Source organism: Anomalospiza imberbis, chromosome 4 (assembly GCF_031753505.1).
Source record: "Anomalospiza imberbis isolate Cuckoo-Finch-1a 21T00152 chromosome 4, ASM3175350v1, whole genome shotgun sequence".
Classification (NCBI taxonomy): domain Eukaryota; kingdom Metazoa; phylum Chordata; class Aves; order Passeriformes; family Viduidae; genus Anomalospiza; species Anomalospiza imberbis.
Window position 1 is genome coordinate 31,090,170 of NC_089684.1, and position 26,487 is coordinate 31,116,656.

At 38.3% G+C, this 26,487-nt stretch overlaps 1 protein-coding gene across 6 annotated transcripts in view; it reads right to left on the reverse strand.

The window, feature by feature from the left end:
* SLC10A7 (solute carrier family 10 member 7) overlaps positions 1-26,487 on the reverse strand; it is a 138,353-nt gene that overhangs the window by 19,023 nt on the left and 92,843 nt on the right. For 4 of the 6 annotated variants that reach the window (XM_068187789.1, XM_068187787.1, XM_068187788.1 and 1 more), the window contains 4 exons: positions 17,653-17,736; positions 7,387-7,552; positions 4,421-4,472; positions 2,799-2,872 (listed from right to left, as the gene is read on the reverse strand). In XM_068187789.1, the coding sequence (XP_068043890.1) occupies positions 2,799-2,872; positions 4,421-4,472; positions 7,387-7,552; positions 17,653-17,736 (376 nt within the window). Of the gene's footprint in view, positions 1-1,069; positions 1,614-2,798; positions 2,873-4,420; positions 4,473-7,386; positions 7,553-12,805; positions 12,904-17,652; positions 17,737-26,487 lie in introns of those variants that run through there. The other 2 variants (XM_068187791.1, XM_068187794.1) reach the window with 2 other exon arrangements.

Sequence of the window (26,487 nt, forward strand, 5' to 3'; positions counted from 1 at the left end):
GCCTCATCACACTCTGGCTTTGTAAAATCCAATATTACTGATTTTCATACACATCTGTTTTTATACAGCTCTATGTCATCTGGAACAGGTACTAACACCAAACAGAATAAAATATCAATGGTCCCAAACTCAGCCAGCTGGAATCTGATACACAGCAGGCATACCTGGACACCCATGGAGCAGGGGTGCACACAAGACCAGCAGGTACTTCAGGCATACCAAGGACAGGCTCCCAGGGGACTGCCAAAAGGAGCATTTCCCCATTCCTCTCCCAGGATGACTGGAAAGCAGCCTGCCCCAAAGCTGACAGACAGAACAGCCCACAGCTCAGAAACAGCCCCACAGTACCACATTCCACTATCTACATGTTCACTTCAACCTGCACACTTAGACATGGGATATCTGAACTAGGGGAAAAATGTATTTATGGCTGGGGAGAAGCTGCAGGAATCCTTGAAGTCAAGGTGGCCAAAGTATTTTTGCTGGTGTACTCAGGCAAAGAAAACTGCAGAATACAAAATCTGGCTCATAAGGCTATGCTAATATAAGCAGTAACTTGGAATTGGGAAAATATAAGCCAAAAGGTCAAGGGAGCTAGGAAGCTCAAACTAAGTTCTTCTAAAAAAGAAAATAACATAAAAAATTGAGAGTGTAGTAGCAGAAGAAAAGTGAACTGACTCAGCTGTGTGCACAGAGTCAGGTCAAGACAGGCTGCATCCTTATGGTAGAGTGAGTAAAAGAAATGAACAGTCCTCATTTTTTGGGGGGTGATGGCAAGCCCCTTTAGGACTTAAATATTTTAAAAGGCTTTGTGCTTATTTTCTTAGTGTCATGGCATGCTGGCAGAAATATGCAACAGAGCCTATATAAAACTATTCCCTCCGGGGAGAGAAAGGGAAACTTGCACATTTGTGCTGTTAAACACAACCAGCTTCTCCAGCTTTTCTTCTGTAGTATCACAGTTGTGCCCTAAGTTCATACACACTTCCAAACAGAAAGCACAGCAGTGTGTTATGACTTATGTGTGCAGCTGCTTTCTACAAATGCAAGAGGAACTGTCCTGAATACAAGCTCCTTTATTAGTCCAAGCTCAGTTTCATAGAACATTTGGCTGGAAAAGAGCAATGTCATTTAATCTATGTACTGCTCAAACGCAGGATCAACTCCAGCTATTTAATTCCCATCTGAGGCTTGTCTACAATGATAGGAGATTGAAGACATCAATAGGCAACATATTCCAAAGCTGAACTGTTTTACACTAGATAGGTTTCCCTGATTGTTAGCTGAAATCATCATCACTGTAACAAAGTCCTTCCCTTTACAAAGTCCACTGTGACAGAGTTACTTTCTTCCTTCTTTGCATCAACCTTTTATGCATTTGGAAATCACTGCAGTATTTCAGTTATCTTCTCTCAACAATCCCAACTGCTTCAATCTACCTCTGGGGTCACGTTTTTGAGGTCTATGATCATTCATGGCACTCTCTTCTCAGTTCTTTCCAGTTAGTCCACATAATTTTTGAATTGTGGAGCCCAAAATATTGTGCAAATATCAAAAGCCATAAATCTCTCAAGCCACATAACTTTTGCTGCTTCCCTGCAACCCACAGGACCCTGTGTGAATGGAAGGTAGGTTAGTTTAGTATGCTATGTATTTGACAAAGCTATGGGGCTGTTACTCGTCTCCTTGTTCTTCCTACACTGTTAAAACAACTTACTTAATTACTTGGTTCAGTAGTTTTCTACAAAATGAAGTTAAAACTCACTGATCTATAATTCCTTGTTCCCTCCTCATTTCCACTGGAAAAAGGGACATTTTGACTTTTCCTTGTCTTCCAGGAACTCCTCCACTTCCCACAGACTTTCAAAGGCACTTGCTAACAGTTCTGCAGCACAGGCCTGGCTGACGCAAAGAACCTGAGGTGAGTTTTGCTCTATCAAACTGACTTGGAAAACATCTAAGTCCGAACATGTTCTTCCCCTGTTTCAGGCTGAGCTCTTACCTTTGTCATTGACACTAGCTGTGCTCCTCTTTCACAGTTACACTCTTGAAAAGAGTCAGATATTCAGTCATATTCATGTTTACTAAACATCTATTTTTATAATCTGAAAACAGCCCAATTGTGTCCCTGACTGAACCTACTGGAGGAACCAGCAGCAAGTGGCTGTAAGCATTTCTGATTTAACAGTATTTTCTGAATATCCATCAGAATATTTTATTATCACTATGGGGTCATAAGTGACAAATATCTCTATGATGTTATGATAAATGAATACCAAGAAATAAAGCTACCGAAAGTGTCTGCAGACTCCAACACATACATTTTGCTCATATTAAGCAAAAGAGTATTGTCTATTTGTGATTTCTGAATACACTATGTCCTTTGATTTTCACTTGTACATCCCAGTTTTTAGATGCAAGATTTTACTGTCAAACTGGGCAGATACACCTAGCCATCTCTTCAGAAAAAAACCTGAAATTTTATCAGCATTGGATTAAGCAACAGAGCAGAATAAAAACCAAAAGAAAAATACAGCTTTTCACAAATCAGGTGGTCTTACTCTACAATCACTAAAATCTCAACTGAGAAAATTGTGTTCTCTGCCCTGTAGGGAGAATTAGTTTCATCTGTGCAAAAATATTATCCTACTTTTAGTATCATACTGGTAACAGTACTTGTCACACTAAACCCAAAACCATTTAAGCAGAAAAACCAGCAACTAAACCAATTTTTTTTTCAACACAGCAAGGCATTAATGTTACTGTTGTTTTACTCACAAGTTTATCTCCTGACTTACCCAGGGTGAGGGATTTGTGTGTGGAACAGAAAACGATAGCCACTGTGTCTGCTGGTGTGAAAGTAGAGCTATTCCTAAAAACAAAAGAATTTTAATAACCTCTGATAGCAAAAACCTTCTTAAAACAGCATCTATCAAAATTATTACTTTGAGGATCCATATACACATTCACATCACTTTGATCAGTCTAGTGACAGAAATAATTCCAGCCATAAGTAACAGTAGCATTTGACTTATTTTTTTTTAGCAGAATAGTTTCTCTGTTGTGGCAAGCTCTCTAATGAATACACTCCCATGTGAAGGATAGAAATTTTGAAGACATGGTGTGTAGGACATAACTTTATTCCAGCCAAGTTTATTTTGTCAAACATGCAAAAATATCATAGCAGGGGCAACTTGCCTCCACAAAATAAGAGAAAATGAACTATTCTTTCTTTTTCTAGTATGGAGCAGTAACAAAATGCTCAGTTTGAACAATATATTGAGTCTACACTACGGAGTTAGCTTCCACTTCAGAGAAAAACTACATCTAAGGGTTTAAACACTGGGACTAAGGTGAGGAGGGGTGGGAAACTGACACATATATATAGAGAGAGATGACTGGCCAATGGATCACCCTTTGTGCCAAATTAGGAGTAATTCTATGAGATTCTAAATATTCACCATACTGAGCTGGTTACTGCTTAAGGTATTTTAGATTTCACAGCTGGGGCATATCTTCCCCCCAGGTTAGGTCTAGCAGTTCAGAAGTTATTTTAAAATGCCTTTTAAGGCTAGGATATGATCTTGTCACAGAGAAATTTTCTTGTGGCACCAAAAAAAGCCTAAGTAGCTCTAAGACACTGTACCCTTCTTTGTGATTCTGCCTTATGGATATTGTATAATTTATATAAAGCATTTGCTTGGAGTCTACTGTATTGTGGCACTCCCCTTTCAGCAGAGAGCTGCTAAAACAAATACTCCAGTAAGCCTAAGTGAGAGGGCAACTGTGGCTACTCCAACCAGCATCAGTGATGCCCTGAGTCACTGGCTAACACCATTCTCACAGTACTAGTTTTTGAGAATGTACAAGTGTCCTTCCTGATTGATACTTTTAAAAAGTTAAAAAAAAAAAAGGGGAAAAAAAAAGAAAAAAGAAAAAAAAAAAGCTCTACCAAACATTAGTTCAGGACAGCCGTCTTTTAAGAATCACCATATAAATGTAGCAAATTTGACATATATAGAGAGGAGTGAATTGCCAGCACAGCAAATGTATCTGGAGATGTAAAAAGTCAAACTGAGTTCTTTCTCTCATATGTCATCAGCATGTCTGCAGGGCAAATTATACCTTCAGTGACATCTGTGCAAATCCATTTTTTTTCAGTGGATGAGGTATAGCAGTGATTGATTGAGATTTAACAACTCTGTAATTAACACACATGAAAGAAAAGAATTCAGGTCCTGCTCTCTCAGCCTATGAAACTCTAACAGAGCAAATGCAGCAAGAACAATATGAAACACCAAAATGAGGTCACCCCTATTCAGAAACCTGCCTTTACACATTTGCATAAACTTTGTCACCCAAACCAAAGATATCACACAAAAGAAATATTCAAAGGTTGGGATTCAGCACATTCAATTACCTTGTGGAGAAGAGGAAAGTCAAAAACATGAAGCTCATCTGAACAGAAAATACTGAAAGAGAAACAAGCTAAAATTAGGCCACAATTGTAATTCCCGTGTCCCTGCCTTTTGTTCCCATACTGCAGGTCAGAAAGGAGGCTGGGCCAAGTCTATCCAGAGAAACCCACTGACAGACAACCTTTAAAGACTGCCTGGAAGAACAACACAGATCATTATATCCAGGGAAGCCAGAATTAATGTTATGGCTGCACAGGTTTTTAAGTTCTTCCTGGGGTAGATCCTCTGAATCAAGTATTTCTTGACACGATGAATGGCAGGAAATAGTGCATGTGCTGCACATCTCTTTGCACAAGTTCTGATTGTTGGGTTGACAACATAAAATGTGTCAGACATGCTCTGGTTGCTGGGCATTTAGACTTGCTATTTTACAGGAGAAAGCACAGTGTGAAATGATGATCCAAATAAATATTCCCAGCCCTGGGTATATTAATCATGATCATTCATGGGGAGAGAAAGAGAAGATCATCATAGATGTTTGGATTCTCTCTGAGACAAAGGCTAATTCCTGGGCTGGGCAGTGTGTGTCAGACATTTACTTCAAGTTCAGTCAGTTCTGTAAGTACAGGTAGTTGTGAGCATCCCAAGGGGAGCTCTTCTCTCTGCCGGTTCTGCTGACACCCACAGGGGCTCTGGGGGGCACAGAGCCCATCTTTGGACTGCAGAGGTACAAGAAGGAGTCAAAGTCCATGAGCTGCAGAGACCAAGCATCAGCCCAGAGCAAGGGGAATCTCCACAAGGCTGAAAGAGAGACCCCGTGACCGGCACAGGCCTTTTCTGAGTTTGTGGGTTTTGGGGAAAAAGCTTTTACTTGCAGCAGAATCTGGGGTGGGTCCTCTCCCTACTCCTTGCAAAAATTGTGAATGCAGTAAGGCTGACATGCCCCATAGGGCAGTGCAAGTCAAGACAATGCTTTTGATTTTGACCCCAGTTTACAACTGGGAAACATGGCAGGGATATTAGCTATTATCAGTGACATTTTCTATTCTCCTACATACATTTCCTAGAATGTATAAATGTCACCTCAGCATGTACTTAATTCCTCCTTCATGAACTAAAGGAGCAATCCATTGTTCCTGAATTATAATTTTTCTCCAACTAAGTACATAATTTAATATGCACAGAATTATTACACATAATTCTGTAAAGCAATAGGCATGTGTTGCTACCAATTATTCCTCGTGAATATTTTGCTGTGGCTAGAATATTAGCATTAAAATTACATAAAAACATTAATCAGCAGAATAACAAACTCAGTTTCACCTCAAACTCCTCGTGCTAATTTCACTTCCTGGTGTTACACAATACAGACATCCAGCCGACACATCCAATGGTGATACAGAAACTTCTTCTGGAATACAATGTGCATACCCATCTCCAAAACTTCCTTGGTTCTCAGTTTTGTAAATATTCCAGAAAAACTCCCCAACCAATTGTCTAATACATTCCAAGTAGTTCCAGTCCTTATGTTAATGTTCTTACTAAGAAATTCTAGCTATGCACACTGGCAATGAACATGTAGATATGATTTTCAGTGTATTCCACAGCAAATGGTGCATTTCATTCCTAATGGCACACATACAGAGTTGTCTTGAAGAGAAATAAAGGCCCAGAAAGGCAACAGAAGCACTATACAAACACTATACATCAGCAGTTCTAGGAAGAACATGTCTTCTTTAAATAAAAACTTTTTTTTTTTTTTTCAAACTAGGGGTCAGCAGAGTACCAGAAAATTACTTCATTCTGAGTTTCTTTGCACAGTAAGTTTAAGTTGAAAATCTCCGTACCAATCTTTTTTGCTGACAATTTTGTACTGATTTAAGTGCAAGGCCCTTCTTGGATGCCAGTGCAAAGAAGTATTTATTCCATTTCAAAAAAAAGCTCCATAGCATTGCTTCCTACTCCTTTGCTTTCAGAATAAAACATTTATATTGTACCATTTATAATTCCATGTATTATTTTACACAGGTATAGTGTTTCATAATCCAAAAAAAAAAAGCCACAATTAGGACAGAATTAAGATCTGATGCACAAAGGGCAGGGGCAAATTTCCTACTGGCTTTAGCAGAAGTCAGGTTTGTAGAAGATCCATTATTTTTATTAGACAGAAGCATATGCAGACACACAACTCAAAGTAGGTGATGGTCTGATCTCTTGCAACCTAACAATTTTAGAGTATGAGATGTGATTTATACTGAAGTATACTGTGGTTACCTCTCCTCCATGCAAATTGAAACTCCTGTCTGTGGACAGTCTGAAGCAAGATGGGAATTCCCTGCTGGGAGAGGAGACAGTGCCTGTACAGCACTGCCTTTCCCTGGGAGGGAGGGATCTGCAAGCGCGTTTCCAGCTGATGGCAAGGATACCAGCAGCCTATTCTCACGTGGATGTTATTTAAGGCTGAATGACTTGAGTGCTTCTAAAATAAACTCTAAGAAATGTGCTCATCCACAGAAACAGATCAACACATTCTAACTCCTAACTAGGTTTATAATATGCTAAAGAAGAACAGTTTAAAAATTATAACAGTGCTTCTGAGTAACAGCTCAACCCCAAATCTTCCACTGCTGTTTGGAATGTGACTTTTGTGTATTTTATGGCCGTTAAATAACAAAGAAGCCGAAACCAGAATGCCAATAAATGCTTGTAAAGTACTACTATGCCCTTTCAGAAAAGAAGAGCCACAGAGCAACCTCAGGCACACCTAAATAGCAGGGTTCATTCTTCTCTAAACACTTACTTAAATCCCTAAATGCATCCAGCTTCTGAGAAGTTTGGCAATCTGGTGTACTAGATGCTTTAGAAGCTCTAACACTATGCCAGTAGCCCCACAGCTCCCCCACTACATGTAGCTCATTACAGACCTGAAACACACACCAAAAAAGAGTAATTTTAGGGCTAAACTTACTTATAAACACGATTATAATCAAGCTAAATTTATCCAGGTCAATATTTGGATTGGCAAAAGTATCGCAGAACGTTGTGTAGATGATCATCAGGAGCACACAGCTGCTGATAGCACCAAATGGAGGCTTCTTCCTTTCAAGCCAGTCCTTGATGTATCTTCGGACAATCTGAAACACAGAAACCAACAGGTTGTCTCTTTTCAAAGATGCAGGGAGCCAAGTTGGGCATCACAAAGTGAATCTGACAGCGGAAAGACACAAAGAGAAGAGAGTAATTTGGATGACGGCCACAGTGGATTTCAAAGCTTCCCTGCCACACAACTCTTCTTCTGGGGAATTTAACATTTGTAGTGCAACTTCCACTGGGCATCCATAATGAGAGTATATTTTCAAGTGCATTCAAATCCATCCTTAATCATGCCAAATGTTCTTTGCTAGCTGTCACTGAGACATGCCCATTAAGCCTCCCCAAAGTTTATCTCCTCTGCTGATACTAATGGATGCATGTAATTATCACAGTCCCCTTTGCATCAACAGACAATTCCAAGTGCAACTTTGGGAATCTTAAAAATCTGACATCTTCAGGAATTTCATGATGGTAGATAATCGAAAGTGATCCATGGAACATTTTAATATTTAAATAGATAGCGATGCACCAGAAGTTTTTAATTAAATTATAACTCAAGCTTGAAAAGCAAAAGTGCATGTGTTGTGGGAGTTTAAATAATTCAATCTCTGAATATCTGGAGTTTTTGTAAATCCAAAGACAAATGCCATTTGCACGCTTTTAGAATACCAGAATTAACACATGAAAACAAGGAAACCCACTGTACTCAGTGGAACTTTTGCACTTTCAGGAAGCAGAATATGAAGCAGTTTTTCAAGAATTTTTTAGAAACTACTATAAATTTTACAGCAACCTCAACATTCAAATTATGCTGAATACCATAGCACTAAGCCTCATTCACCAGATACAATGCATCTATTTTAGTCCTGCCTGGGGAGCCACTTTTAGTTTTTCTGTTTACTTTGTATGGTTTGAAAAAAATTTTTAAAGCTTTTATCGTACAGCTGTGAGTTGTGTTAATTTTTCAGCAATCACATTATCTTTCCTAATTTCTCCTGAGGCCTCCTTATACTCTCTGTTATCACACTCTTTTGCAAATCACATCCCGGGATCCTGAAGCACTTCTGCCAGAATGCTCCAAAGGTGTCTCAAGACCTTCCTTTAGTGGTGCCACTAGCAAACATCACCACCATTGGTTTAATAACTCAGAAAATCTTAGAGGTATTCAAGATTAATATCATGCATCATCACCAATGCTACCATAGGACTCTTTCACACAACAAATGCCAAAGCCACGGAATCAAGTTGCTCTCAGTTTTCCTCACTGCTTTCCTGGACTGTTTGCAAGCCTCTCAGCAGGAAAGTCCTGGGAGCACCTATCCCAGTCACCCCAGCAATGAGACTCCATCAGGGCACACACTAAAACTTTGGCACATAGGCTTCATGCCAAGCTAAGCAGGCTGAAGATCAGCACTCACCTCCCAGCACTTGTGGGCTTCCTGCTGATGAAAAATAACAAATTTGCAGGAAAATATCTAAGGGAATGCTCAACACCCTGGTGAAAACATTGAACTTAAAAATGTCACACTTGCCAGATGTTAAAGAGAGAAAATAACAAAAAATATAAGGCCAGACTTCTGAAAGAGCCTCCACTAGAGCTCCTTCAGCCACTGGGTAGAAATAAGACACTGCACTGATGAAAGAGACACAAGAAAGTGAAGACATGCAGAGAGCAATGTGAAAGACATCTAATGGGAAGTTCAGATGAGTCTAATTCTGAGTAAATTTGGGACTTTATCAGAAGCAAAAAGCAGTCTTTCACTTCTAGTGAGCAGTTTTTTTAACAAAGTTTAAAAAAATCCTATTATCCCTTAAATTGTCACATTGGGGGAAAAGAAAAACTACTTAAGGCCACCTATTAATTTATAGTCCTTCCAGAAGATTTATACTGAAAGTAACGAGATGTTGAAAAAGAAAAGTGATGGTTCATTATGCCATGGTACAATTTCTAGCAGAAGTATTTGATCCAAAAACTATAACTGTGTGCCTGCTCAGGGTCTTATTATAACAGACATGACAATAATAACATTATACACATATTTATCCTTGACTGACACAGAAGAGAAATAAAAAATATTTTAAAAAATGAAACTGCAAGTATTTCCTTAGACTCTTCAATTGAGTGATACTTTCTTTAAATATCCACCTCTATCTAGCCTGGATTTTTTTGTGAATCAATATCCATAAATACCAGTACAGCTTCTTACTGCACATTGTATTTTTTAAAAAATTACATACTCAGACCCCAAAGAACTAAATTGTGGCTTCAGGAAATCATCTAATCAACCCAGTGTCATGCTAAATGTGCACAAAACACAGACAAAATATATCTTCTCTAACTCAGAATCCCATACATTTTGATCTTCTCACAAGGTTCAACATGATCTGTAATTTCAGAGGTCAATTCAGCCTATAATCATGGATTCAAGGTAACCTAAATTCTTGTGTAACTTGATGGGAGAAATATAACCCTACAGAATCTCATGTCAGCTGATTCACTTTGACTGAAAAACAATCCATTTGTTATTCATGCCTGGCAGAGTTGCTTCAGGACAAGGATGCTTTGAAAGCCTTTTCATTCTTAACCCAATTCTCTAAGTTTTCAGGGTAAACACGGAGCTACAAAAAAACCAAAATTGTGAATATTTGTAGTGAAATAAGGATAAAAGCCACAAATACAATAAAGACAACACACATTCAGAGTCTGGGCTGAGATACTAAAGCTTCATTTGTCTGAAATGCAGCAAAAGCTAACACAGTCATTTTGAATGTTAATATAAACCAATGGTATCCAAAATGGATGTATCCCACTGATGGAAGAGAGCAAAAACGGGATGTATTGGGTTTTGTGGCAAGGTTTGGTAGCAGGGCAGGTGACAGGCATGGCTTCTGGAAGAAGCTGCCAGAAGCTTCCCTTATGACTGGTGGAGCCAGTGCCAGCCAGCTCCAAGATGGATCCATTCCTGGCCAAGGCTGAGCTCAGCAGTGATGCTGGTAGTGATGCACTGTAAAGATTTTCATGCAGATTCAAATGCCAGCCCAAAGAGCAGGGAAAGGCTGACCCAGAGGTTTATTTTATAAATAATCCGCCTGATAAACTCACAGAAAAGTTAGACAATAAAAGAACATAAACATGTCCAGCAGGCAACCACCTTCTGAAGACTACATTCTGGCAACCTCTAAAGGTTTTGGAAAGGCATCAGCTCAAATTTGCTTCAAAACACAGTTTCAGGCTCAAACTTTCCTCTTGCCCAGGATTTAATTTTTAACAACAAAGAAATGTAATTACACTTGAGTTAACAGTAGTGTCCCCATTTCAATTTAGTTCTCCTACCAGAATAGTTATATCAGCAGTATTTTTCCTACAGGCTGCTCTGTATCCTGCCATAACCTTCTTGTCAAAACACCAACCTTCCTAAGCAAACGGGCTCACTGCTCTAATGCTTATTTCACTTAACATCCTTGGGCAAAGAAACATGATCTGCTGTTCCAGGAAAGCAGGTAAACAGTACTTATCTATTATTAGATCACACATGAAAATAGCAAAAGGTGTGTTACAGAAAAACAATTTACTTATCTAATTGTACCTTCAAAACAGTCACACTGTATGCCCAGAGAAATCTGTCAGTAAAATACAGCTAGACTGTTTCTACCTGTCTGCCCAAGTGCTGAACACAGAAGGTAAAAAAAGCAATAAACAATGTAATACATTAATGTTCATTATTAATCGAGCTAAACAGGGCAAGGAGATTCCCCACCCCCCTTATATGGAATGGAATAATTTCTGAAATTAGTCATGCAGTACATCTCCTAAAAATTATCTAGATCTGCATCTTATTTATTAAATCCAAGACATGAAAAAAAAAATCCCAAACAACCCAAACCCAAAAAACCCCAAGGAAATGGATAGGAAGTCACAGTTTCTGTTTCAATTATACACAAGAGTCTCTCTCTTTACATCATTATGTAAAATAGATTTTTCCTAGTTCTACCAATTATTATGGACTGACCTCCTCTTTAACAGAATTTACAGTGATTTTACATCACTTCTGCTCCTTTTTATTGTGTATTGGTATGTTCTTCTAGATACCTGGGAAAAACACCTGTGGCTTTACCATCTCAAAAAAACACACAAGTCATCTTTTCCTTGTGTTCAAACACAGGAGTAAACAAGCTGAAACTGCTGGATTATCACCATACCTAAATGCAGCAGTCACCTTACTTAATTTGTCTTCTAAGGTAAGTTTCCTAACTCATTCCTAATTAATATTACTACTACTTATAGCAACAGACTTGTGCAATTAAGTCTAAAATACAAAATTTTCTTTTGAAAATCTTTGAGCCAGGGTAGATATTTTCAACAGTCCTGTAATTTTTCCATATCTCTTATATAATGATGGTAAACCAAGAAACACAATTGCAAAGAATATTGGGAACTAGGTCAGTGAAGCCTGTAAGACATGAAAGGTGAGACAAGAATTGGGAAAAAAAAGGAAAGAAAATCAAGTAAGATGACAGCAGCTGTAAAACCAGTATAAAGAATCAAGTCCTGGACTGGGAGAGAGATTAATTGGGTTGTATAAAAATAGAAATGAAATAAGATGCTAAGATGGACATCATTCACAGATTTCTATAGCATAACCGGCCTCCATATATACAAGGTCTGCAAGCCAGTTCAAATGCACAGACCATTTTATAAAGCAAAACTTGCACCACCTCAGCCAGACCCTGTCCCGATAATTTTAGAGGGATTTTACCTGTGTGAAGGCATAAATTCTCACTGTTTCCTGAATACTGCAGTAAAGTTTCAGATTTTGGGATGGTTCACCTGCTTTCCTAGAACATCATCAATTGTCAAATCTATCCTTATGCTACAGAGTGTGCAATCTAATGTTTTTTTTTTTTTCTGAAGACAGGGTGCAAAAAAAACATTTTTGCAATCTGAAGGAAAAAAATCTTTTTCTAGAAGTATCTTGCTCTTTTCCCCTCAGTTTACCAAACTCCTCTAAAAGCTATCTTATACCATTATGTCAGTCAGCTTACTTCCAAGAGGTAGCTCCTGACACCTATACACCTTTAAAACAAGGTTTATAGAAACCACATAAGGCCATTTTCAAAATTATGTTTCACAGTTTGGGGTAATTTGCAACTGTTGTTTTAAAACCTTATAAAAAGGTGCAACATGGTAAAAATGTGAAGGTTGCCTGCAGCAGCAGTACCTTTCCTCATATTTTACATTCTGTGGTAACAACGCTCTGTTCCCTGCCTAAGTCAGGTGTTAGTAGGGAGTGAAGTGTGCTCTGAAGGCTGTTTATCCCCTCCTTTGGTCCTCTGCAACAAGCTTCTGGGAGACTTCATCTCCCAGGTCTCTCCTCCCTGCAGCTCTCCTGGACTTTGAAGAGAATTAGGGCTACTTCAGTGTGGATTTCATTTACAAGAAGAGACAGATTTGACACTGTTTCCCCCTTTTTTTGATAACAGTTCTGTTAATTTTTATTTCTCCCACCTTAGTTAAATAGTTCCTTCTGCTTCCTATCAACTGCCACCTACCTTCCCCTTACCATCTCTCATTCTTTAAAAATAAATACCTCGCTAAGCTTTTTAGTTTCAATTTCACTTACAACTTGTATTGCAACATAGCACCCTTTTAGACTTGTGTTGATAAGCACAGCTCCCAGATGCTGATAGGGCTCCTCTGGAACATTTTGGGCAACGATGCAGAAGGCACTTAAGATCCTTTACTTGGAGGACATCAAGATTTTTTTTTTTTGTGTGTGTGACTAGATTCAGTGAGAATTTCTGTACAACTGGTTACATTTTATAGATTTGGGAAGAACTACACAGAATCATAGTATTAATTTTAGCTTTAGTTAAGGTCTGTTTAATGCGAAGTGCCCACTTTACGCTGGCAGACAAATTACCAATGGGGCAACTAGAGAATGCATGAATGATAATGTACAGACAAGCTTTTTATAATTTATTCATAGAAAACAGTGGGTTTTGGTGTGCTGCTTTGAAAAATGTTCAAACTAGTAGAATATAATGAAAGCACAGTGAAAATTCTATTTCATTAACATTTAATCATAAATCGCTCTTTAATATAAAACATAAAATAAAAGTCTGTCATAAGCACTTAGGTGTAGGGAACGGAGAAAGTCTGCAAAAAGGGGAAAGGAAGCATTGTGGTGGGTTTCACTGCTCCTGTTGTCTGTCACTTCAGAAGAAAAAAATAAGCAAAGAAACAATAGTCTCCAGCTAATTCTCACAACTGGTCATGAAGAAACTGCTTGGATATTTCTCAAAACCTTACACTTTGATGGCTAAAAGTATTACCAATATCTATGGGCAGGGAAACAATGATTGTAGCAAAATCACAACAACTCAAGAGCAGCAATCTTACCCAGGACTCTGCTACCCAGATAAAAAAATAATCAGAACTTCAAGCTGCCAGAGCAGATTCAAAAATCCATGAAATATCTATTACCATGTTTATTGTATAACAAGTATTCTCAAATTCCCCTTAGAGGTATACAAGAGTGATGCACAAATAACAAGCTCTTACTCCGTACAGATCTTCAAGGCCTATAGGAAATTAGATCTTCATAAAACACTATAGATTACATCCCTTTTCGAGACCTCTTGTCAGAGGGGTCTTATTCGTTACTCCACAAATACAAATGCAATATTATACTATCAATATTGATTTGAGTAACATCAGCCTGTCAAGTAGCAGAACATATCTGCAGACACTGAGGACACAGGCTTCAACATTTTTTAGGATCAGACAACCTGCACGTCTCTGACAAAGAATGGAGCAATTCTTATTGGGGACCATTTATCAATCACTGCTATCTGTGAGACTCAGTGCCTTTCTGATAACACAGTATCTTCTTCTTCCTTTAACAGTTCTTTCTTTCCCTAAAGAATGGTCCACCATCTAAGCAGAGCCTGTACCTGCAGCCCTTTACACATTTCAATGTCAGCAGCTAGAAGAGCATGTTTGACTTCTGTTAATAGTAGTCCTAAAAAGCTAAAAAAACTGTTCAAAACACAGAAGAAAATAAGCATCAATTACACTATTGTGACTTCTTTCTCCCAGCCATCATCAAAAATTCTGACAAATCAGCCAAGCAACCAAAACTCTTGATACATTTTGCCATAAAGCAAACAAAAAACCCCAAACAAAACTAATCTAAAAGCACCTTTTTATGTGTTTTGCTTATATCCCAGAGGCTGCTTAAACAGCCAGCTCTGCAGCCTGCTCAGGAAATGAGCATTTAGGCAACACAGGTTTTCCCAGAGGCAAGATTTTTTTAAAGGAAAAGAAAGCCCTTGGAGAATGCTTCCTCTAAGCAGCCTCCTCTGTTTTACACTGATGTGGTTCAAGCATAAAGCCCCCGTTGATCACAGATGAGTTAGGAAGGCTGAGGAGAGACAATCCTCCAAGCAGGCAGGTTTCAAGCTTGAGGGTTTTTTCCCCCCCAGCCAAGCTCTTTGTTACCAGGTAACCTTACCAGGCATTCTTCCACTGACTTTTCTGCTGAACAGTATGGCTGCATGTGGTAAGGAATTAATGTAGTGGGCATGAAATTATAAATTTGAATTAATTGCTGAAGGCATCATTCAGGAATTGTGGGCCATTATCCCCTAACATACCTGGAACCCCAGAATGAGTGACCTGTGATTCACAAACATGTCCCTGTGCCACATGCCAGGCAACACTTCAGTGATGAGTCAGTGGTGGTCTATGAACAAAGGGCAAAACTTCCCATTTAATTGGAGCACATGAAGGGCAAGAAGACCTGTCACTGCATCTCTTGGTATCAATCCTTTTCTTGCTTATTGTCTTCCCTGACTCCTGCCCATTACTTTTAGATATCCACCTTCAGAAATGGCTTCTATTCATTCCTCTCTGGGCAGGTTGGTTTACCTTTGTACAGCTCTACCTAATCAAGACAATCACTGTAAACTACTGGCATTTCTGATCTGTAGCTTTCATTAGCATTTCTTCTCTTTCACATCCTCTGAACAGATATGGTCAAGTGCAATAACTCCAGAACAAAGTCTGTATGCTTAGAGGAACGTGGGCTACTTCTGTTGAACTTTCAATTCCAGAAACTGCTTCAAACGCTTTTAAAGAAAAATCATCCTATTTCTTGTTGAAGTGTATTTGTAAAAACACAAACTATTAATTTGTCATTGGGTTACACAAGCTTTAAGAGTCTATTTTTTTCTTTCAGTCTTTATCAGAACTCCTAAATGCCATCTCAATCAGAATCACAATTCTGATTTCAATCTTGTGATCACACAGAGCACTTATTTCATATGCCTACTGCTCCATTCATGATACTCAGCCTCATCACTTCTTACAGCTGAAAGAACACCCAACTCCACCAATCTGCTGACATATCAATTTCCTATAACATCTTTCCAAAGTAACATTCCATTATACATACAGATGAAAGTTCTCTTGAAATTTTGCCATCACTTTGTCCAGCAATCTACCTCATCTTTGGGCTTATTACATTGCAGCACAGATGTTGATACTCCATGGCTATAGGACTATTGCTAAATCTGCTGTCGTGCATTTATTCCCTAGAAATGTCCACCTGAGGCTTCCAACTAGCAGCTTCCAGTGTTTGGACCTTTCAGAAGAGGATTCAAGTACTTTTGCTTGTCTGCTTTTGGTGGACACTTAATTTTTATGAGGTAAGAATGCAATACAGAGGTAGGTTAATCAGCAACACTTTGTCCTAATTAATAAGGAAACTCTTTGGCATTTAATTCAAAGTACGAGAGCAGTTCCACAGCCTTCAGGGACACAGAGCTAATGTCCATTTTCTAGATTACATGGTTGCAAAAGGTTACACAGGTGCTGATGCTAGCGACTACTGTCTTGCTTATCATGCTTGTCCCTTTATTAGACTTCAATGTGTGTTTTTAATCAAAAGAAACTTCACTAGGAATTTGTTAAGTTTCAGTACATGCTGATTTTGAAATGTGCAATTATAGCTTGATACAAGACTGATTGACTGTCCTATGTAGCACAGGCAATGACAGACATTCTTAACCTTGTCCAGGGTGCTCCTTTACAGCCTCTGTTCTCATTTGCCTGTATTTTAACCATGCCTTCCATTTCAAAGTCTGCTTTAGGCTGACAAAATTCAGAAGGTTCCAGCTGAACCCATTCAGCTGGATGCTAGAATAAGCCGCAAATCCCACTGATATTCCCTCTGTGCATTCCAAATGCCTGAGAACAACAAATACTTACAAGTAAGTAAAAATTAGTCCTAAGGTGATTTAGTGTCCAAGAACAGTGACAACAGTTACGACAACTTTTGATCTTACTATTGTGATTTCCCACGATGACACGGGAGTAAAAATAACTAATATTAACATTTGTGAACGAACAGACACTACAGAGACAAGGATCACAGAAAACCTTATGTATGCAACTAGCATTTTTTACATTCAGTGGAAGTTTTCTATCATATGCCATGAAAAATAAGGCTTTGTGTGAACATATAAACACTGAGTATAAAATTAACTGTTGAATAACTGCTCATTTCACAAGTATCTTCCACCCAGTGTAACATAATAGGGAAGTCATATAAAAATACTTTGCAGGTGCGCAACGAAACCCCTTATTGCAAAGCATAAACAAAATGGCTCAAGCAGCCTTAATTTTATGATTTCTTAACTTGTGACCACTTAGCCTTTATATGTTTATTAATGTTGAGATTTTTTTTTTTATTCCTGTAATTATACTACAGAGGGAGGAAGGACTTCCTTCACCCCCAGGCAAAGGGCATGTGACAAAAAGACTGTGTAGTAGTCTCAAAGCTCATTTGTATGGGGCTGGAATTTCTCACAGCCTGGGCTGCCATTTTTCCCACTTTATGCTCAGGAGCTCCCTCCTCGCTCTGCAGCAGCGTATGTTTGTGGTAGTGAAGGACAGATGCTCAATCTCAACAAAGATCAATGTGGCTCCAGGGAGCACTGTAGCATCTTTTCTCTGATATTGGACTTCACTATCCTGAGGCTGTTCCTATGTGGCAGCTTATCAGGTTGCCAGTCTGTCTTTAAGATAGCTCTCTTTATCTTGTTTTTTTAAATAAGAATGTATATTTAAAAGACATACCTGTCCAATAATAAGAGGGACTACAACAGTCATAAACAGCTGCGAGAATATGGATGTAAAAGGCACAGAGGAGGATGATCCAAGCTACAAAATAAAGATATACCATTAACATTGCACTTTTTCTTAGTATCTGGAAATTTCATACACAGATATCACATATTAATATGCATTTTATTTTACATATAAAAACTGTGAACTACGTGCACTGGAAGTAGCTGCACACATGTTTAATAGTTAAGTCACAATAAAGCATTTGGTGTTCCACAAAACAGAACTAAACCAGTCTCTGATTATTTTATAACCTAGGGTAATATTTCCATCAATATTCATTTAATTGAAAACCTGCTATACATATATGTCAAGTAAATTATATAAGCATTTGTAGGATGATAGTCTAAAGAGACAGGGAGTGAATCCTCCTAACTAAACAGTTAGCTCGACTTACATTATCATTTATACAAACATCAAGCAACAGAAGTCAGTATAGTTACTTCAATAAATAAAAATAATGAAATAGTGAAGAAAACATGTTTTATTTCAGTGCTGTCAAAAAAAGAGATATGCTCGAAGTATAGAACTATTCTTTCGTTAAGACAATTGAACTGGCAGTCTTAGTCTTCAAATAGGTGATCTCTCTAACAATAATTGTAAATGCTAGAAGTATTTAGAAAAGAGAAGCATATACAGTCAGAGGAATTTTTTGGAACCTGCTTCGGAATGTTTAGGAAAATATACAGTATTTTGTACATTCTGACTGGGCTTGTTTTAGGCTAGGTAATTGGAAAGTTTCCTTTAATGTAATTTAACACCTCTTTAACAGCAATGGAACACACATTAAAAAACATACACTAAGGAGACTGAATAGCATTGTCAGAGTTCCCATAGACAACCACTTGCTTAAGAAGAGGCAAGGGATACAACATCAAGGTTTTCACAGACCCACTCTATTTTATATTTTGCACTTCACTTTAAAGATTCTCAAAATGACAACAGAATACAGAATTTTTTCAGCACCATCTAAATGATGTCGATTTCCTAAAACATTCTTGCATACATCATTCTCATAAATTATACTCAGATTGAATTATACTTTTCACACTTAATTTCCTTTCCAAGCGACCTGCATGACAGACAAGGTGATCATGCAATCTAGTAACTTTCTATAAGCCTGCCTTGAAAAATCAACATATGGGCATACAAATGGGTTTGAAATAAAATAAGATTCTTCATAAATTTGAAAAACAGAAAAATCAGAAATCTTATATAATTAAGTATTTTAATTTACGCAGAAATTTACAGCTGCACTGCTTTTTTGTACCTGTACATTTGTACATGCACCACTTGGGAAATGGGCGAACACAGCTGTGGGGGATGTCTCTGGGCAAGCTGACCTTTTGGTGCAGGCAAATGGCCTCAGACTTCATATGTCCCTTGCTGAATACACTTTGGGTGGAGAGTCTCGGGAGGAACATACAGGATCTAGCTGTTTCCTATGTGCTACCTGAACTGGCAACATCAGCTAAGACTCAGTCTGACTGCTTAATAAATTACAACATCTTGTCAGCATCACCTCCAAATTTAATGTTGTGGGCACATGGGAGGGGACCTGAAGATGACACCACAGCTGAGAATTTTGGTCTGCAGGTAGGGACTACATGAGCCTAAATTTCCCACAGGGTCAAGAGAGAGAAGTAAAAGCTTGCAAGTAAAAGCTTGCATTCAGATCACCCACAAGTACCCAAAGTCTGGCAGTGCAGCCACATTCCCAAGGGATACAAGGCACTCTAAGTGTTTCCCCACAGATAGCACAGACCTCCATCATCCCACTCATCATCTCCTTGTTGTTTTAATTCTTGTAAGGAGCTTCTGAAATTTTAAATGTTCTTAGTTTTTCAAATTGTATTTGGACTTATTGTTACGTGCTGAGAAGCTTAAAAGCATTACTTACTGCGTATTCCAGGAAGCCTTTTCAAGTGAAAGTGAAGATTTTTAAACTTTAAAGTCTGCCTGGGCCACAGAGGAGTCAGTCTAAGCAAGCCAGGACACATGCACAGCTTCACAGAACTACGACAATTTGGCAGTGACTCCTGTGCTTTTCTATAAAATGTAGATTGGACTTTGCTCATTACTTTTAAGTTTTATGCTCAGTGGATGCATAATCAGTTTCTAAGTCAGGAAAGAAAAACTATTCAACAGCATAACACACTGCTGAAAAAGGCATAGCCTTGCCAGCTTTTTAAAATATTACTTCAAATGTAGTGTCTTCAAACTGTTGGGAAGTTTTAAGCACTTTGTATATATATACAAGGATATGTTCTGCTTTGGATGTGGGGCTTTTGGTATTTGTTTTGTTGTGTTTTTTAGATAATTATAAACTGAATTAAAGGTACTGATATTAAGTCTTCAAACAGACTTCTAAACTTTGTTTCCCTTCTGTATACTTTGACAATAATTTCAGTGGGCTGTTTTTTATCAAAATCTGTTAGATTATGTTTACCAATTATTGCATTACCTTAACCTTAAATCTATATCCTGAGAAAGAAACAGAAGATAAGATACAGGCTGAAGAGAAGGCACAAACTTCTCAATTACACAGAAAATAAGGACTCTGGACATATGGTAGCTAACCACAAATAATCAAAAATACTACAGACCCCAAAACTAATGGAAGCATATTTTGACCAGGGCCTTCTCAACATTTGTAGCATGAAAACTCATCAGACTCACAACTCTAAGTGTCCCATGGACTCTCAGAAATTGCCTGGGCTCCAGAGTTCCTTTGAACATATCTTTTGGATATGTTTGCCACACTTGTTTTGAGAAAGAGGAGTGAGCATTGAGGAAACAAAAACCTTGATATAATGTCAATCAAACCTTCCTACACACTTACAGAATGCAAATAATCTGTCTGAATGAATAAATAGGATTTCTCTCAGGTTTTAGTTGGATCAAGCTAAGTTCTGTGCTCCATTAGCTATCATGAAAGTTTTGTGTAAGAACTACCTAGATGATGTTCATTGCACAGAAACTAGTATTATGTTAAAATGGCTGATTATCTTTGGCTGCTCTCCTTGTTATAATAATCTTTATGCCTAAAAATGAACCTTTCTTCAATGGCAAACGGATATACTGTAAGAACTGGCATAAAAATATCATGAAATCAAACTGCTGATTTATAGCTGAAAAAACACCGCCCCTACCTGATTGGAATGACATATGGAAGATAAAATGCACCACTTAATGGAAAAGGAACCACAAATTTCATGCTACCATATTGTCCAAGCTTATTTAGGAACATTTTTAAAAGTTTGATATTGTGAAAAGATTGTTACACACCATTCTGGATAGCAGCATTTCAGTTAAAGGTTTAGTAATAAGGCAGCTCTGCTTTAATGGACTCACTATTCAAGAAAAAGACCCTGAAAATTCTTGATTAGGGAAAGACACTTTTTACTTAAATAATCTGAGTGATTTCAGCAGGGTAACTCAGATAGCAGAAAGATAATTCCAGGCAAATCTTCCCAAACAATTATGTCACCATGCAGTACTTCAAACCTGACCTGCAGCATTCTTGCTAATTTAGTCCTAGACCTTTCTTCTCAAGAGACTGCCTGTTTTAAAAAAAACCCAACAAATAATTTAGTGTGTTTCTTTATAAGTTTGTGGTAGAAACACTGGCTTATCCTTAATTAAAAGGCTATATTTAACTGGATATGGAAAAAAACAAAGAGCAAAACCCAAACTCCCTTGCATAAAAAACAAGACAATTCCATCTCCCAGCCTAGACTGCCTCCACAAGCCAGACGTTCCATCCTCATCTTTCTGGCTGACCAGGCAGGTATCACAGTGGGTGTTCCCACATCTACACTGCCATAGACTCAGAAGAAACACATCATCCCAGTCCCACCAAATTACAGCCCAGTGACTCATGTCCTGCACACATTGCGTCCACTTTGGAGCAGGCTGTCCTTTGGAGGCAGCTTTTACTCTCCCAGTGCTCTCCTGCAATTAATGCTTCCTCAGGTTGTATCTTTGTGCTCTTTACACATCATCAACCAGCTTCAGCCTCAACAGTTTTTGAGCACTGAGAAGGAAGGGGTGAAAAGAGGGCAGAACTGATAGTGAGGCAGGGGTGAAAAGAGGGCAGAACTGATGGGGAGGGGCACTACTGGCTGCTCTTTTACACAAGATATTCAATTTTAACCTTTTCTTTTCTACATTCTGGTGGAAAGGTCTGGCTACTCTGACACCCCCTTTAAATTTTGCACTCAGGGCTGCATTGTCACCACTGCTGATTCCCCTAACCCAGCCCAGATCCAGCTGCCTCAGAGGCCTGTCTGGAACACCTCATGCCTCAATCCCTTTACGTCCTGTTGGGGATGACCGGCCCATTACATAAAGGCCACGGAAAGCAATGCACTTTTGGAAAAGATGTGGATGGCATCCAGTTTAGTGATGAAGGGCAATGCTGAACAAAACCCTCCCTTGCTTTGGACTACTTCTAGAGCCCTTACCCTCACCCAGTCGTTGCAGCATGTTATGGTAGAGCAGAAAAATAACCACGTCTGCCTCAGTATCCCAGAAATGGAAATCCTGTGATGGGAACCACCATGGGCAGCAACGATGCTGAGGCTCTGAGAAGCAGGGAGCAGATGGAAGAGTGCTGATGTGCTCGTCTGAGTTCCACAGTGCCCAGCTCCAGATTTCAGGCAGGAGGTCGAAAGAGATCATTCCCACATAACATCTAAGCAGAGCTGAGAGGTCACTGGGTGTCCTTCCCACCCCCCTGCTTTACAGGCAGTTACACGCACAGCATTCCAACATCTCGGTAAGGCACAGAAGCCGTGCAAGAGATGCCAGCACTGACCAAGAGTCATTGACTGCTACTGAAATAATCCACCTGGAACGGGTGGAAGGGAAAGGGAGGCATATCACTGAGAATGGAGTTTCTACAGGACATGTTTAAATTTAAAAATAAAGGTTTTAATTAAACCTGTCAAAACCTGCAAATTGTCTCTTGCCTCAGAAAGGGGCAAACAGAGATGGCATGTGATGCTTTGACAGTCATGCATTTTAACAAAGAGATCTTTCACTATTATTCTTAAGAATAATAAACTTAAATCCCCCAGTTCTGCTAAATACCTAGATATATTTTGCAAATTCTTGCACATTCTATATATGCTTATATATTCTATGTATGCTTAGCCACACAGCTTGTGTGGCTGTGGGAGTTGAATTGGCACAAATGAAAAAGTATCTGTCTACATACACTCTCCAGTTCTGTTGCCAAATAAAAAAAATCAAAGTTTTGCATTCAGAAGTATGGAAAAACAAAAGCTGACAATCATTACTTTTTTTTTTTTTTTTTAAATTTCCTGGCTGGGGCAATGAGACTGTATATTTCAGGTTTCCCTTGTTAAAGTGAGTACAGATGACTAATCCCCTTTGGGCTCCCCTATGACACATTAAATACCAAGCCAATCCAAACACACCTGTGGATTTTAAAGCCGTTTATAGAGCAGTAAAAATAACCATAGATATTCTTCATCTGAAATACACCAGAGCTACTCTTCCACTTAACTGTGGTGCAATGATCTGGAGGGTTAATGTACAGAAACAAGATCAAGTTTACAACCCAGAAACACCTAAATGGGAATTAGTGTAATACCCTTGGAGAGCAGGGACTTAAGGACTAGCATCCAAAAATTCTGCTGCAAACAAGGGCCTGACTAGCTGGAAAGACATAGATTCATCAATACAGGGTAGTTAAGAACCATGAATATTATTTATCCAGGAAAAAGAAAACTGTGATGTACCAGAAGAAATAAATCAGTCAAGATAGGGGATACTGGAGATGTTGCATGAGGCCTGGATAAGCCCTTGGTGAAGTAAATTGCATAATTGTGCAGGATTTGCATTCCTGGGCTGAAGAAGGAATTAAAACTGGAGCAGGTGCACAAAACACCTCAGATTAAGGGATTTGTTTTATGAATTTAAAGATTAGAAATGTATGGCTTGTTTAGCCTAGCTGACTGGAGGCTGGAAAAGAGAAAGAGCCAGGCTGATTAATTTCAGAGAAGTGCTATTCAATTGTATAACACTGGCAACAAAGACAAATGGATTACACATCCTTAACCAGTACTTAATGGAAATTAGTTTTCTGTTCATCAGAGACACAAGTTTCTAGTACCGCAAGGGTGGAGGCAGAGCAAAAATCCTTAGTTTTAGGTTGGATCATGTTCAGTTTTGAGGTGAATTGCACAGCATGGAAAAGAGATGGATTGGGTGAGTCAGGATGGGATTCTCCTGGTAGCCTGGTTCTATGATCCTATTAAAAATGTCCGGTTAACTTCTGCCCATGTTGAAGCAGGTTGTGCATTTAAAAGGCTCTCCTAGTCTTACATAGATGAAAATCTCAAGAGCAATAACATGTAGAAAAGGACCTAGAAAAACCTACAGTATTTTGTGTGTGAGTCAGGAACAAGGAGGGTCCCTATTACTTGCTCCAATTTAAATAACAAAGCCATAAAAGGTGCATGTGAAAAAAAGCAGTAAAATGATTAAGTAAATATTTTACAGCAGTCATTGAAAAGTTCTAGTTAATTGTAAAGAGTTTGGATCAGATCAGAGAATTTTGTTTTCCCAATGATTAAAGAAGAAAGGAAACAGTGAGGTAAATAACCAGGTAGAAATAATGATGCACTTTAAATCTTCCACATGAATAAGTTGATCTGTTAATAGCTAATGCACTGTGCTGCTCCCCCTCCCTTCCCCTCCCCACTGTAATCAGCCTTTTGTCACATACCAGTGAAATCCATTAGCTGCACTTCCTTATCAACTTCCAAGGCTTTCCAGCTACTAAGATATTTGCATATTTAACGATTCATTTGACTGGTATCAACTCTCATTTACCAAGTGCTTCAGAAGAAAAACAAGGCATAGTAGAAGTGTGTAGAAGTTCTGTTTAAAAACAAAAAAGTACTGACAGCTCCTTTCAATAAACAGATTTATCTGAATTAACTGGATTGGAGTAGACTTGGTAAAAAATCTGAGAAGTATCAACAACTTTTGGACCCATATTTTAATTTAAAGATTGTGAATACAAGTGAAAGCTCTTCAGCATTTGAATCAGCTTCTAATTTCACTCACTTTATTTATTTCACTTTTCTCTGTGCTACTTGCACCAGATTTCCTTCACTTGTCTACTCCTGAATTATTTCAGCAGTGCTACTTTCTAGTACTTATGACATCACCACTACAACACCAACATAAAACTTCAGAAATAAAGAACAGGAGTAAGCTGATAAAGCCTTGGAAAGATTATCTTTTGACACAAACGGTAGTTTTATTGGCAAAAGAGCTAATGGGGGAGTAATACCTGACAGCCGCATAGAAAGTTTGCCAAGTGTATCTTTAAAAATATATATTAATTTCGTATGGGGTCTTTTACATTCCACATTAACTGCTCTGCCGACATGCTTCTGAAGAATGTGAAGTACATAAAAATGTAAAATACTGACTAATCTCAAATATTTTTGATGGCTTTCAAAAGAAGTACATAGATTCACACACTTAAGACTTCTGCTACTTTGATAACTAACCTTGGAGAAAACAAAACTTATTTTTCTGCTTTAAAAATTGTCATGATTGAGCTCTCTTTAAGTGTGCTAAGTGACAAGAGGGAGATGGACAGCCTCACTCTCTGAATGCTTTGGCACACAGCCTCCTAATCATTGCTAATGAAGCATTGCAGAATGCTGCAAAGAAATATCAAACAGCATAACCTCATGCTAATGTGAAACTGATTTAACTTGCTTTGTTTCTGCTCACCACATATATGAGCCCCAGTTATATACAATTTATGGGACATTGGCCATTTCTAACATCTTTTCTGGGAATACAGCATATTAACTGTTAATAACAAGGGTTAACATAAGGATGATGATATTGCTGATTAACATGTCTGGGAAGAAAGATCAAATAGCTTCTTATTAGGCAAAATGTTAATCAGAGGTATCTGTGACAAAGTCAGATATTCTTTATAAAGTTTAGCTAAGCATCCTCATACACTGCAGTAATTACAGGCACAGTGTTTAAGGCTTCATTAAATTATCCTGAACCTCTTAGAATGTTAATTTTGAGTAAGCTTTACACCAGAAGTTTCATAGCAGAAATATACTTTTCAGAAATGTAACTGACTTCCTCTTCAACACCATTCACTTAAAATGATAAATTATTTGCATTAAATGCATTATTTATTATAGCTTCTACATGCCTTTATCAATGTTGTTTAGACAATTTATATTTACATTACTGGGCAATTATGAACAAAAAGGCAGCTCAGAACATTATATTCTCTGGTGCACACAGGGCAAAATATAAACAATAACTACTACCTCAGGTTAAGCTATATTACAAAAACAAGCTAATAGACAACAATGTGTTTTATTTCTGGCAGCACTAAAGGTATTTTATGCACTGTACACAGGGAGAATAACAAATACGAACACTAATGTAACAGAGCATTCAGACTATCACAGCACAACTCAGTAGAAGAGTTAATGCTTGTGAGTACCAGACAGGAATTAAAATTCCTTGATGACATTGACTTGAAAGGTCCATGAATAGCATTCAGCAGCTCAGTTCCGTTATTGTAGAGGTAAATGGAAGTTTTATTTTGAAACTTGAAAGTTTCACCCTGTATTAATTAAGCATTAAGGCTAAATTGCATGACTAAACTGCTGAATGGTTCAGAGAAGAAAACCAGGACTCCTCTAGTCCGTGTTTCTCATTCCACAGTAACTCCACAATACCATATGAAATGACAAAGCTGCA